The 14767-nt window shown below is 48.9% G+C and overlaps 2 protein-coding genes and 1 pseudogene across 3 annotated transcripts; 2 read left to right on the top strand and 1 right to left on the bottom strand.

The window, feature by feature from the left end:
• Nucleotides 1-1369: 1369 nt before the first annotated feature.
• On the bottom strand, nucleotides 1370-2954 carry LOC144135420 (uncharacterized). 2 transcript variants are annotated; one of them, XR_013315495.1, is made up of 3 exons: nucleotides 2588-2954; nucleotides 2346-2516; nucleotides 1370-2190 (listed from the first exon to the last, which is right to left on the bottom strand). XR_013315495.1 is itself a non-coding variant. In XM_077668087.1 (2 exons), the coding sequence occupies exons 1-2, from the start codon at nucleotides 2532-2534 to the stop codon at nucleotides 1801-1803; spliced, it is 579 nt and encodes a 192-aa protein (XP_077524213.1). In that variant the 5' UTR covers nucleotides 2535-2954; the 3' UTR covers nucleotides 1370-1800. The 2 variants fall into 2 exon arrangements, 1 of the variants encoding a protein (XP_077524213.1); XM_077668087.1 differs by having other exon boundaries at nucleotides 2346-2954.
• A 359-nt stretch (nucleotides 2955-3313) lies between these two features.
• On the top strand, nucleotides 3314-4673 carry LOC144135410 (uncharacterized). The gene is made up of 3 exons (XM_077668076.1): nucleotides 3314-3581; nucleotides 3694-3873; nucleotides 3957-4673. Exons 1-3 carry the CDS (start codon nucleotides 3339-3341, stop codon nucleotides 4233-4235), a joined length of 702 nt encoding a protein of 233 aa, XP_077524202.1. The 5' UTR covers nucleotides 3314-3338; the 3' UTR covers nucleotides 4236-4673.
• An 8927-nt stretch (nucleotides 4674-13600) lies between these two features.
• LOC144135399 (tRNA methyltransferase 10 homolog C-like) lies at nucleotides 13601-14519 on the top strand (annotated as a pseudogene).
• Nucleotides 14520-14767: the final 248 nt, after the last annotated feature.

The following is a 14767-nucleotide window of genomic DNA, read 5'->3' as shown; positions in this document are numbered from 1 at the left end:
TCGAACTACCCAGCTCAGCTACCCTACAGTTTTTAGACCGACCGCAGCGGTGGCCAAGTGGTTGAGCATCCGCCTCGCATGCGGGAGGTGCGGGGTTCGATCCCCAGTGCCGCCGGATACCCACCGGGGATACAATGGGTACAAGCTTATCCCTGGTCTGGTGCTCGGCTTATTTAGGGTGAAATGCTTGGGAAATGAGTCTTTGACCCCACCTTGAGAAAAAGAAAATACCTTGTGTCAAGGCGTATTTGGCCATAGATGCCCTTGCGCCATAAAAAAAGTTTTTATACCTCCGGATCCATTATCTAGAGAGCAGGGTCTGTTGGGAATATCACCATAGGACAAAAAAAAAACCTCTCTTGAACGTCAGTTAGGGGCATTCCACACTCGTCAAGGCGGGTATAGCGACTTCATGCTTAAAAGAGCTCTTGGGAAATCCTGTACACACAGAGCGGAGGCTAGCTTCCTGGGGCAGGTAGAGAGGCTGAAAGAAGCCGGGTATCCTGATCTGAGTTGGCTCAGATCTCCGAAAGGATCCTGTTCAAAGGAGGGAGGCCCATGCTAGTAAAAAAGAGGACGGTGGACGTAGACAAGTGGTGTGGGCATTCCATACATCCATTGAATTTCACACCGGCTCAAAAAAATTGGGGCGAGATACGGGGAGGACGTGATTTTCACGGCAATGAATAAGCTTGCAAGGAATGTTATCGGCGGTCGCACGTGCATGACAATCCTTTCGACATGCGTGACGATGCCCACCGAAGGCATTTCAGGCTGTCGAAGGGACTTGTACGCTGGCTAAGCGAAGAGCGCGGAACATGCGTCACTGACAGCCCCCTTCCTTTCGCCGTCTTGTCCATCGTGCGTCGCGCCGAGCCCGACAAAGAGGAGGCCGTCACCCCCCCCCACCCACCCTTCCCTCCTGAATGGGGGGGGGCGGAGATTCCGCAAATAGTTTCCCAGAGGCATCCTGTTTTTTTTTTTTCATGGGGTCAAGGAAGGTGGCCCAAGCAGTGTGAGGCAACGTTCTCTGTTCATTCTAGAGAAGCAAGCTTACACTGCAAAATTTAACCTTGTCTTTCTCTTCCAAATGCAATTAACTAGGAGTCCTGTCCAAATCCATTTCAGGTTGTTATGTGGGCACCCCCAACCTTTTTTATTTCCGTGTAACTCCAGCACTTCTTCACCTTTGTCATTGTAGCCGCTATTGTTCAAGTACCATGCAACATCTTGTTATTAAAGGACCTTTTTAATTGGAAATTAGAGCATGTGCACAGGGTGGAAAGCGCGTGATCTGCCAGGAAACACTAAAGCGGCCCCGAGAAGGGATCTTTATTAAGGATGCCAGCCATCTTGGGCCTCTCCACTTGGCAACGACGACAAAGCGTGTGCGGTCCCTATGGTTAGGCCCCAGCTGTGGAAGCCATCCTCGGACACGACCATGACCTTCGACATCTGATGTTTTTATTTAAAAACACAGGGACCAAAGTCGTGCTGTATGCAGTGCAATCGCCATGTGGTTCCATAATCATCCATTTAGCCCGGCTCTTTGGACGGATTCAGGAAACGACTGAAAAGAACAAAAGTAACGAGCAAACAAAGGTGCGCTGCATAAAAGTTAGAACGTAAAGAGACGAAGGCACGCTGCGCTAATGCTGTAGCGAGGTCTAACATGTAAAATTTCGCGGCTGGCGTCGATTTCTACAAAGCGCGAGTAGTGCCCACGGAAATAAACAAAGGCGCACTGGAGATGGGTAAGTCTGTATACAAGCACGAGTTTTTGTCTCTACCAGCGATTTACTAGCTCACACCGCGCGATTTTGATGTCTGGCGTCGATTTCGACAGAGAGGGAATGCGGGCACGAAACGGGACGCTCGCGATCTGCCAGGAAACAATGAGGTGGCCCTAAAGAGGGCCGTTTGCAGGAGCACTTCAACCGCGACCTGCAGCGGCGTGGCGGCGCGGTGAGCAGTAGGCCCACAGTGGTCCGTCTTGTGCCCTTTGGCTCCGCACCGACGACACCGGTGCACGACGTACACCTCTCCTGGTCTTGCCCTTGAAGCCGACGCTATCCCTGGTCCGTAGATCTTGACGAGGGCCGCGACGATAATCTTTGACATCTGGTCGATGCCCCGGTCTGCGGCAAACAAGGACAGCATCGGCTCGCCAGAAGCATCCAGGAAACGATGCTGCAAAAAAAGTTACGTTACAAGCGCCGCAATTTGGCGAGTTCTGCACGAGAAAACTTGCGAAAAACGATGCTGCAAAAAAAGTTACGTTACAAGCGCCGCAATTTGGCGAGTTCTGCACGAGAAAACTTGCGAAAACGTTGTTCAACCCTTACCTCGTGATTGAGAACGTGCACGCCAGACAAGCGCTTCATCGTGGCTGTCAGACGGCGGTTCAGATGGCGACGCCGGCGGTCCTCAAACCGCACCTTATGTGGGTCGTCGTAATGGAGTTGCAAAATTTTGAACACCAGCACGACGTGCTCCTGCAGCAGGAAAACGAGGTCCTGGAATGCGCAAGGCATGTAGGTAAGCGGTACAGCACTTCATGAAGCGAAATTTGAGATAAAATGCGTACCTTTATGTCGCTGGCGATTTCTCGCGGGTCAGCGCCTTTTGGGGGTCGTCGCAATGTCGTGGAAGCAAGAACTGTACAGAAATTTCAGCTGGCTGCGCCGACGAGCGCACCACGCAAAAAAAAAAAGCCATACCTGGACAGCTTCCGAAACGCGCGCGCCGCCGCCTACGCTCACGAAGAGAATGCCCGCAGACCACGCACGCCCGGCGGCCGGCCAGCCGGCCCTAGCGATTCCCTAGGCACTCTAGGGACAGGCCGAGAGAGGCGCGGCGAACCCACGTCCGGTTGAGAACGAGGGAGAAGCAGAAAAACGTCACGGAGAAGCGCATCCCATCGACCAATCAGCGTTTCCAGCCCACCTGCACCGAAACGCTTCTCGGCGAACCCACGTCCGGTTGAGAACGAGGGAGAAGCAGAAAAACGTCACGGAGAAGCGCATCCCATCGACCAATCAGCGTTTCCAGCCCACCTGCACCGAAACGCATCTCACGCATCGGGCAGCGCTCGAAGAGAAGCGTTTGGGTGCAGGTGGGCTGGAAACGCCGATTGGTCGGTGGGATGCCTGTCTGCGTGACGTTTTTTTTGCTTCGCCCTCATTCTCAACCGGATGTGGGGTCGCCGCGCCTCTCTCGGCCTGTCCCTAGAGTGCCTAGGGAATCGCTAGGGCCGGCTGGCCGGCCGCCGCGCAGCATGGCATTCGGTTCGTGGGGCGCCGCTCGGCAGCAGCGCTTGTTTCGGGAGCTGTCCAGCTATGGCTTTTTTGCGTGGTGTGCTCGTCGGCGACAGCCAGCTGAAATTTTTGTGCAGTTCTCGCTTGCGGCTTTCGCCGGTAGTGAGAACATGCACTTTCAGCTTTAGCGGCCACGACGCAATCAGCCTAGCTGAAATAATTATCGAGACATGCTTTCGGCGCGCCGATTTTGTGGTCCTATATGTTGGCGGCAACGATCTCGACAGAGGAGATGACCCGCGAGAAATCGCCAGCCACATAAAGGTACGCATTTTATCTCAAATTTCGCTTCCAGCCACATAAAGGTAGGCATTTTATCTCAAATTTCGCTTCATGAAGTGCTGTACCGCTTACCTACATGTCTTGCGCATTCCAGGACCTCGTTTTGCTGCTGCAGGAGAACGTGGCCAGTGTCGTGCTGGTCTTCAAAGTCTTGCCACGCCATTTCGATGAGCCACGTAAGGCGCAATTTGAGGACCGCCGGCGTCGCCAGCTGAACCGCCGTCTGTCAGCCACGCTGAAGCGCTTGTCGGGCGTGCACATTCTCAACCCCGAGGTAAGGGTTGAACAACATTTTCGCAAGTTTTCTCGAGCAGAACTCACCAAATTACGGCGCTTGTAACGTAACTTTTTTTGCAGCATCGTTTCCTGGATGCTTCTGGCAAGCCGATGCTATCCTTGTTTGCCGCAGACCGATATCACGTGGCGAGAGACCGGGGCATCGACCAGATGTCAAAGATTATCGTCGCGGCCCTCGTCAAGATCTACGGACCAGGGATAGCGTCGGCTTCAAGGGCAAGACCAGGAGAGGTGTACGTCGTGAACCGGTGTCGTCGGTGCGGAGCCAAAGGGCACAAGACGGACCACTGCTGGGCCTACTGCTCACCGCGCCGCCACGCCGCTGCAGGTCGCGGTTGAAGTGCTCCTGCAAACGGCCCTTTTTAGGGCCACCTCATTGTTTCCTGGCAGATCGCGAGCGTCCCGTTTCGTGCCCGTATTCCCTCTCTGTCGAAATCGACGCCAGACATCAAAATCGCGCGGTGTGAGCTAGTAAATCGCTGGTAGAGACAAAAACTCGTGCTTGTATACAGACTTACCCATCTCCAGTGCGCCTTTGTTTATTTCCGTAGGCACTACTCGCGCATTGTAGAAATCGACGCCAGCCGCGAAATTTTACATGTTAGACCTCGCTACAGCATTAGCGCAGCGTGCCTTCGTCTCTTTACGTTCTAACTTTTATGCAGCGCACCTTTGTTTGCTCGTTACTTTTGTTCTTTTCAGTCGTTTCCTGAATCCGTCCAAAGAGCCGGGCTAGGTGGATGATTATGGAACCACATGGCGATCGCACTGCATACAGCACGACTTTGGTCCCTGTGTTTTTAAATAAAAACATCAGATGTCGAAGGTCATGGTCGTGTCCGAGGATGGCTTCCACAGCTGGGGCCTAACCATAGGGACCGCACACGCTGTGTCGTCGTTGCCAAGAGGCCCAAGATGGCTGTCATCCTTAATAAAGATCCCTTCTCGGGGCCGCTTTAGTGTTTCCTGGCAGATCACGCGCTTTCCACCCTGTGCACATGTTCTCATTTCCAATTAAAAAGGTCCTTCAAACCCTGCAGAAGGCTTGAATTAGCAACTGCTAATAACAAGATGTTGCATGGTACTTGAGAAACAATAGCGGCTACAATGACCAAGGTGAAGAAGGGCTGCGAGTTACACGGAAATAAAAAATGGTTGGGGGTGCCCACATAACAAGCTGGAATGGTTGGACAGGACTCCTAGTTAATTGCATTTGGAAGAGAAAGACAAGGTTTAATTTTGCAGTGTAAGCTTGCTTCTCTAGAATGAACAGAGAACGTTGCCTCGCACTGCTTGGGCCACCTTCCTTGACCCCATGAAAAAAAAAGGATGCCTCTGGGAAACTATTTGCGGAATTTCCGCCCCCCCGCCCCCCGATTCAGAAGGGGAAGGGGGGGGGGGGTGACGGCCTTTTCTTTGTCGGGCTCGGCGCGACGCACGATGGACAAGACGGCGAAAGGAAGGGGGCTGTCAGTGACGCATGTTCTGCGCTGTCATTAGGACGAGCTGCCCGGCCTCTCCGCGGCAGCTCCCCTTTGAACCCCCCGCCTGTTCAATCGGAGGCGAGCGACGGCGGGGTGGTGCTGAAAAGGAGCGCCCTTGGGGTCAAGTGCTCCCCCCCCCCCCCCCATAGAAACAGAGACGGCCGAGCGCTTTGAATCTCGCGTATTGTTCGCGCCCGAACCGAACAAGACGCGGCGCGCGGCTGAGACCAATTTGAGTCAAACCAGGTCCAGATGTGGCGGTGGCCAGCCGGTTTACCGGCTTCGGGCTAAGCCGCGCGCGAGCAACGCGCAATTCCCCTGGAAGGTCAAGTCAAGCGGTCATGCGGGCACAGCGAAAGCGCCTCGCGACAGACGATCTGGCGACACAGCTAATTGAATACAGCGGGAGCGGCCGATCGTCAGCGAAAATCAGTCGCACGTGTGCGCGCGCGAAGCGTTGGTGCTTTCGTCTCCTGAGAAAGACGAAACCAACCGCACTTGTGTTTGCTTTCCTTCCGAGAGGAGAGCTAACCGAGTGCACATGCGGACACGACGCCGGGTGGTATTTGCTTGCCTTCTCCTGAGGGACCCAGGTAGCACCGAAACGTTGCAATAATGTTACATTTTTGTTGAAGACTATATTAAAACGTTTCTTTAGAGCGTTAAAATCGAGTTTTCTGCATAACACACGTTATATGTTATTTTTTAACGTATTACAATGAAACATGTAACGTTACTGCAACTTGGATAACATTTTTATAACACTATTCTAATGTTCGGTACTCCTTGGGAGAGAGTCCCGCAATGCTGTGGATGTAGGGGGCACGGCATGCAAACCTGGTGGGCCAATGATTCCGAGGGTCCATTCTCGGAATTCAATTGCTCATAGTAGTTTTGATGTTTTTTCATGCTATGTATTTTTGAGAGCAGATTTGGAAATTTGCTGAAACTTGAAGGCGTGCCACGCGGCTCATGAACCAATCATGTGGTATATTGTGATTGGGTGATGCAAGGGATGGGCCGGGCCTTTAGGTCTTTAAAACCAGGGCCCGGAGCCATGGAAAAGGGTTCTGGGCTACGGTCTGATGTGATGCATCTTCGGCTATGCCGAGTAGGGGCCTCCCCTAGTGGTAGCCAGTTCCACTTTTCTGCTGTTTAACCTTTCTAACCTTTTTGCCACTTTTAACTTGTCTTTCATGTGTATCAATCTGCTTGCAATGTAAATATTTGTGTAAATACAGTCAAGTTATACTCCCCTGAAATACCTGCATTCTGCAAAGTCGCAATATCGTCTCTGACGGAGCACCTTTGGTGCCAAGAAGCCTTTGGTCATCCAACCAAGTAATTGTCTCGGGCGGTGAGCATTTCTGGTGCGAAGTGAAGGAACTTAGTAAGGTCTGCAAGGAAAGACCTTACGCAACTTTACTGGGGCATAGCCGCCTTTCCGAAATTAACCGTGACAAGTGCCTAGCTGTCTTTGGATTCCAGCGAAGTTGCAGCTGTACCTCCGAATCCTCCTCGCCCGTTCCCACGCGGCTTCGCATGCCATGTCGCCATGTGCGGTAAAAAGAACAGTTTGCAGAGTTTAAATGGTTCAAGTATGAAGCTATGCAATGAAGCCAATTACAGACTTCTGTACAACAGCTAGAGGAATTTCAAGAGCATGCTGTGTGATGCTAGTCAAAACTAATGCAGTCAACTATTATTTCGTATTTTTTTGACCAAACAGACATGAAATGTCTGAAGATGAATGTGTACCAAACACATCGGTGCATCAGTTAATTGTGATGCGTGAAAAAAATTGTACTAACATATAAATGCCCATATGTCGTCATAATCAGGAATACTGAAGAATTAAGGAAAATAAAAAGTTTTTTTTTTGTTCAGGCTCACACACCTGCTACAAACATCTTTATACGCGTACGTAACAATTTATGACTGTAAGAAGCATTTTGGGTAAAAAGTACAGTATGGCAGAAAGGAGTCTTTAGGAAATGCACTGTGTAGAAATAGCCATACCAATTTCATGTGATCGTTCGATAAATGTAACAAATACCGTGCAAACAAGCTCGCTGCATAGTATAGTTTTTTTGCAAGTTACTGGTTGCAGACCGCTCTGCAGTCACTGGACTGTGATTGTGTAAGTACTGCATGACAGTGCATGGATTGCACAGCAGTTGCTTGTTCATTTCGTTTACCACCATCATTTGTAAGAAGGGGCCATTTCTCATATACATGTGTTTCTCTGCGAGTGTCGTTCTGCGCAGCGAGCGTTCTTTTGTGCCCGCATGTGTGCTTTCAGTGCGGGAGGGCGTCCTTGGCGGCACCCTCCGTTTTGCGAACGGACCGATGGGCGCCCGCTTCGTTAGCTTATTGGTGTGGTCGTTAGGGCCGCGGGAAATGCCGCCGCTGCCCGAAGTACGAACCGGAGAGCCGTGCGGCGTCTCCTTTCAAGTGGACCCATGCACGTGTGCGCGTGAGAGTGTGTGTGTTTGTGTGTGTGTGTGTGTGCGCTTCCGGTGCACTGCAGGTGCGCGGTAGCCTGCAGCGCTTGGAGGCGACTCAGTCAAGTGACAGACGACAAGGAACCCGTGAGAGTGTGTGTGCGATGCTATTTTAGCTTGTAAATAAGTTTTCGTAAATATACCCTTTTGTATTTCCTTCACATGAGAGTTTAATCGTTTCATTTCTTCAGCGCGTATTTGTAACATTAATTTAATCTTAAGCCTCATTTCAAACACAATGAAACAGGACGTGTAACTTTTTGACATGTTCCTTTTTGGCAGCCTCTAAAAATATTTCCGCATGAATGGGCTAGCTTAATTGTTTTGCAGCAATATAACCACGGGACTGCTGTAACTTGCAACATTTTCAAATTGTGTGAGTATCACTGCATGTGAGGGGTCACAACCATATCCTAGCTGTTTCTTGAAGGTCCCGTTGCTTTGATGGCCATGCTTGGACAACCATGACCATCTTCCGCATTCATGCGTACAGGGTATGCCCATTACGTGCATGCCTTTCTACCTATTAATGCCTTACAATGCAAACAGACAACAAATAAAAGGAAGAGCACAAGTACAGACAGTGTTTGTAGCCCACACTCTTCTTCTTCACGTCAGTAAATATATATGGCACATACCCACGCGGGGGGATTTGCCAAGGATTTGCGCATGCAGTGTGTGAAAGCGCGGCGCATCAGGTGCGCTTTTTGAACCCGCGCGCGCTGTCAAAACGTGGGGAATTCCGAGAAAAATCTAGGGAAAATATGTCTCTTCCCAACCAAACATGACGTCATTAAAAGTCACGTGACCATAACGTCACGTTACGTTTTAGACGTGACGTCACATTTTGTTTGACCAATCAGCGTTTCCAGCCCACCTGCCCGCAAACGCTTGTGACCCCACATCCGGTTGAGAACGAGGGTGAAGCGAAAAAACGTCACGCAGACACGCATCCCACCGACCAATCGGCGTTTCCAGCCTACCGACCCGCTAACGGACCTCCTTCACCCCGCGACGTCACGAAGATGCGGTGGCGCTGATGTTAGCAGCGACTTTCGCATGGTAGGCAAAACAGGTTCCGCTTGCCCGTGCCTACCGCAGCTGCCGCAGTTAGCGGCGGCTGCTTCAAGCCTGTGCACTGCAGAAGCAGCATATATTGACCGGCTGCGTCACTGCTGGATCCGCGTAGTAGCATAAAAAATATTAAATTAGCCTCGATAGGTTTCTCGCGCATAAATGCCGCATTCGGAAACTGGCTAACAGGCATTGGGCCACGGTAGTAAAGCGCGAAGTCTGGGAGTCGATAGGCACTGCCACTCAATGCACTTAATAGCATGCAAGTTACTGCGTTCATTCACCTGAACTTCAGGATAGTAGGCTGATAATTGCTCAAGGAAAAAAAGACATATGTAGCTGCACACGTACTTATCACCTTGAGCCGGAGTGCACGGGGCGCCGACAGGTTCACTCGCCTCCAAGGAATGCGTTTTTTTTTGTTAATAGCACACCATGTTTTAATGGCGCGTTTTATCACATTTATTATTTACTTGAAACTGTTTCTTGATATGACGACGTAATTATTTCATTCGAGTAGAAAGAAGTCTGGTAAGTTGTGTCAATCTTGCGCGGTCGCGTTGGTGTGCTTAGAATAGCGTACCTTAAGTGTGCTAAACGCCATTATTTTCATTGTATCATGCATGTGTCATGTTTCATGAGGTAATACATGATCGCGAGGCTTGTTTGCAAAGAAGCAGCCGCAGGCGTGCTACTAACAGACACGTGGCGAGATTGAGAGGGGACGCGGCATGAAAAGTGTTTTCGTTATTCATGCATGCGATATGTAACTAAACTTGGTGCAAATATGAAATTCCTACGCTAGTTTCAGTCATTCCTTTTATTCATAGCTATACCTGGTGCAGTTCTGGGCAATTATAATTAACACCGTCGTCAAGTCCCTCCAAGGTCTCAAATAATTGAGTAGATAGTGCGCAGTTTTTTTATGCCAGCATGTACATAAAGCCCTATTCTGTATGATGACGCGATTAGTTCTTTTTCTATATGATCAGTACTTATCCATGCATAGTTACATGAAAACGTTTCTTACAAAAAATAACACAATACTGCACGTGTAGGGAAAAAAATCGAGAGATTTATTACGCTCCTCAACGTCTCAGGAATAGTTTGCGACAAATGGAATCATTTGATTTTCATGCGAATTACGAAGGTGAGTGATCCAGTCGCAGAAAATGTGAGAGGTCACAAAACGAACCTTAAAGTTTATTCCCTCGTTTATGGCATCTTCGCTTTCGCTTTGGTCAAAGAAATGCGGCACTGAAATCAAAGAAATTACCTCACAATTTTTGACGACCACACTTCTAAAAAGCGTAATTTATAAATTTGTACTCAATATTTTGCTATAATTTTTCGTCGCGAAACTAGACTTCAGGGCTAGGAAAGGAAATAATTCTAGAAATCAAAAATTTTCAGCAAATCGATCAGCTTAACAAGAGGACAAGTCGGCCTGGCTTGTGCATGGTCATGCGGCTAAAAACAGCGCTAAGCGAGACAGGAGGTCGGGGACACGACGCTGTCCCCACTTTTCGCGCAGCGCGACACGTACGTATGTCAGCAGACGGTGAGCGCATGTCTGCTCCGACGAAACAACGCCAGCACTTCCCCTCACTACGTTCCCGAAGTAAAATCATTCCGGCTAGTGCAGAGTGTCAAAACTTGTTTTATTCAATGACTAGCGCATAAATAAACGGCAGGAACGCTTTCTACATGTTTACTACTAACCATATATACAATACCGAGTGACAAACTATTTCTCTTTATAGGCCGCACGTGGACAACGCGAGCTCGTGTACTTCGACAAATTACTAAGTTGGAAGCATCGACCATTGCTATGATTCGCAGAAACTGGGAACGCGCCTACAAGCCTTGAAAACCCGCGCTCAACACCTATCCGCGACGCCACTCCCCGACCTTTTGCCTACCACGAGCTCGCTAGCGACTGCAGCGCCACCTCGTTTGTTTACAAACATGCAGGAGGTCCATATTCTCGGCCAACCAAAAGTGGCCCAATGATGGGCCCTGGTTGGGTTCCAACTACGCTGGTTAATAGTTGGCCAAAGAGGTTCAGCCAGCAGTCGGCAAATGATAGGGAATTAGTCGGCACCCAATGCTCGGGCAAACAAACATCGTCTACCGTAGGGCCATCTGGTTTGCTCCTTCGAAACGTCATCCGTGAGGTAGCGGGCAAGGGTCTATTGAATTTCTTATTGATGCTGTTTCAAGCTTCAACAATTACCGAACGATGATGTGACGTTTAATTGTTTTTAGTCACGTGAGGTACGAAAAAAAAAACGTAGTTTTAATTCGCTACAACGCCTAAGCCAGCCTGTTTCAAGAACTGGAATGACAATGACCGATCAGCGGTTGTATAGCAGTTTTTTCATTCCTCACATAATCTAAGCACTTCTTACACATTACAGTCATCATTCGGTTGTTGAAACCGAAATAGCATAGAGTAATTAAATTGTAAATTATTTAGCGGTCGTAATGCGAATACCACGTGGTGATCCATGTATTAATGTCTTATGGATGATTACAGGGAAGAAAATATGCAACTCTAACAGCTATCTCTAGTGAAAGTTCTAATAGCAGAACTAATAGCTTATTTGCTTGCCGACAGCTATTAGGCAATTAGTCTATTAAGAAATGCATCAGGTAGCAAAAATGATATTCCCTGACGCTGGGAAACAGCATTTGCAGGGCCATCACCGTGACAGAAGGTCTCCGTTTGAAGCACGCGTATACTCATGTCCTTAGAGAACAAAGCGATAATCATGACATCATAAGGATGCATGTCGAAAATTAAACTTACCACTTAACACTTACCATATATAAACAGGCTGCCTTCACCGGGTTTTTATACCTCCTGTGAACTGGCCTCGCATTGTTGATCGATGAAACTATCCACATCCGGATACAATCCGATCAAGCGATCAAGAACGCAGCGGCAGATGCTCCTCGAAAGATCCCCCCCCTTCCCCCAGCCAATGGAGTCGAGTGTTTGTCACGACGTCGCGGTTAATCCGGCTAATTTGTTGTTAACTCTCTTGTACCTGCCAACCCCCTGCAATACTTTCTGTGGCAATGCAGCAGACGGCCCTTCGTGCCCGCCAAGGCTCTTAAATGGGCTATTTAGTTGCTATAATTCAACATAGTGGCTAGCGCACAAGGTAGACGTACAAAAAAAAAAGAATTCACACAGGACAAACACGTACCACGGGAAGTGGGTTGTTCGTCGTTCAGGCTAGGGGTGAGGACGGTTGAAGGAGGGAAGTGGGAGAGAGGGTGCAGCCCGCTCCACACAACATGGGCAGAAATGCCCATTTCCTCCTTCCCTGCCTAGCCTTAGCTGCATTGCCACAAAACAGTGGATTAACCGTGAGACTGCAGTCGGTCGATGCCATTGGCCGGAGGGCCTCCTTTGAGGGGTATTTGCAGCTGCTTTCTTGAATTAAGTGCATCCGACTATAAAAAAATTATTAACAGATATTCATTAAGTGCCTGCTAGGTTCTGTTAACTGAAGACCGCAACATAATTGCTATGGGTGGCTGCAATTTCATGCGGGGTATGGCAAAATGCTTCATGAGGTCTTTTGGTGCCTTGTTCTGCCAGTTTTTGCAAAGTTTTTGGTTTCTTTAACCTTTCGAAAACAAGCGACAGGCATTGTTTGCGAATGCATGCGGGCACTTCCATTCAGCTCAGCATGCAGTGAAACATCGTTGGGTAGATCCTCTTAGATCCCTTGAGACATTTCTTACACAGTTAAGCCACAAAGCTTTTGTCATCTGGCAGCATTTTGCCTGCAACCTTTTTACGCAAAGTACGTAAGATAGCCAAGTCAACTCACGGTGAGGCATGAAGACATGAAGGAAGGAAAAATGAGTTTTTTCCTTCCTCCATGCATGAAGTATACACGAAGAGGGAGATGCCGTTACAGCAGTGAGATTTATCTGTGCCATGTGCACGTCGAAAAACCGCGCTCATGTTGCTTGTACGTCAGCTGTAACCGCAATTGAGACAAAAGTTATGGCGCTTTGACTGTGGTTGTTGCAGCTGACAGCGCACCACAGTACTGACAGAATATCCAACGGGTGCTGGAAACTGATGGCAGCAGTCACTGAAGTGCCCTTTAGCACATGTCGGAGATACTGCAATGTGGTGCCGTCTCACAAACGAACTGAGGAGCATGAACGCTATGATGAAGCCAACGAAGCGACTCATCCATACCGTCCGTACTGTGTCGTTGACTTTCCCAGCCTGCCGGTCGACAAAATAACCAAAGAGAGGATACGGTTCTTACTACGGCAGCTAATCTTTTCATATTAAATAAGATGTATCCAACTCAGTACAGGGACACGTACCCCAAATGCGGAAGCAGACTCACGGTGTATCACACAACGTGGGAGTGCAAGGACAATTATAGTTTCCGCAATCAGAAAGAACCGTGTCGGGAGCAGTGGGAGGAAGTGCTTTCCAGCCACAATCCAGCCTTAAAACGAAGGCTGGTACAACATGCTGTGAAAGCTGCCAGATCAAATGGGGCCCTGGAATAGGGGCTCCACTCGCTGAAGAGGGCGTAGACATCGCAAGATGAAGACGACCGCTGCACTCTGAAGTGTACAGAAACTAGAGCAGTAAAGTTCATCCTATCCTATCCTACTACGGCATCACAAGTTGCGGCTTCGAAGTGGCCTGCTAGCACCACTGGAACTCTCTTCCCAGGACGTGCTTGACCTCCTCGCGAAAGACTCCTTCAACAAGAGGTGCCATTTCTTTAAATATATCTTCCATCAAGAACAAAAACGGTTACGCCAACAGCGCCGTGAAACCAACGGTTTGGTAACGACAGAAGCGCCTAAATCAACGTTGGGAAGGCTTTCACCGCATTCGGCAGACCGACTAGACGAGTATTGCCTTTTTAGGAACTGTTTCCTAATTCGCATCCGGGAGGGCACTATAAAGAGCTCTTACGAGTCAAGACAAATACCAGAGGTACTGTTCGGCCAGAGTACCCTGTTCGACCTGAGTTACGGTGAGGTTATGACACCCAGAGAATCCAACAAAGCAGCGAGAGACCTCCTGTCAGTTTTCGGAAGGAACAGGTTGAGTCGAAACCCGTCCCACTTGTATTTCTGCAATGCATCACCAAACGGCCTCACTGCGCGAATCCTGCAAAGCGCGCTTTTTGAATCATCTGAAATCCCCTTTGCTGTCAGAATTGACACCAAGTAGCTACTTGGATATTTTTCTGAAGTAGAAACTTGTGTATTTTAACACCAGACAGCGAAAATACTTTGGACATGTTTGATTACGACGCAGTGTACGTGGTCGGAGCGGTGGTTGACAAAGAAGCCAAAAAAGGTGCTATTTTAGCCAAGGCAACTTCAGAAGGCTTAAAGACTGCCTGGTTTCCCCAGACTTTTTCTTGGTACTGGCAGAAGGAAGCATCACAGCCTCTGCACTTAACAGATGTATTCAAAATCTTGCTTGCTCTCAAGAAAACGACTGGAATTCTGCACTAAGATGTGTAAACTGCAATGTGACTGTCCAACAAGATTAAAGCTTTGAACAGAGTATGTGTGCTTATCTTTCTGCTCCAAACTGGAAACACGACTACAAGCCTCTGGCTCAATTATGGACGTGATGCCTTATTTACCTTGTGTTGTCAATGGTGCTAGTGCATCAAGTTGCAATACGACACCAGTGTAGTTCTGAAACAAAATGCAAATGTGAAGGTGTAGGTGCCAAAGCGGTGTAGGTAGGTTTTGAAATAGAGGAGAACAGTTCCTCAGCATGTTTAAAGGAGCT

The sequence above is a fragment of the Amblyomma americanum genome, chromosome 1, assembly GCF_052857255.1.
Source record: "Amblyomma americanum isolate KBUSLIRL-KWMA chromosome 1, ASM5285725v1, whole genome shotgun sequence".
Lineage (NCBI taxonomy): Eukaryota > Metazoa > Arthropoda > Arachnida > Ixodida > Ixodidae > Amblyomma > Amblyomma americanum.
The sequence above is the reverse complement of the archived record's forward strand: the minus strand, read 5'-3'. Positions and strand labels throughout refer to the sequence as shown.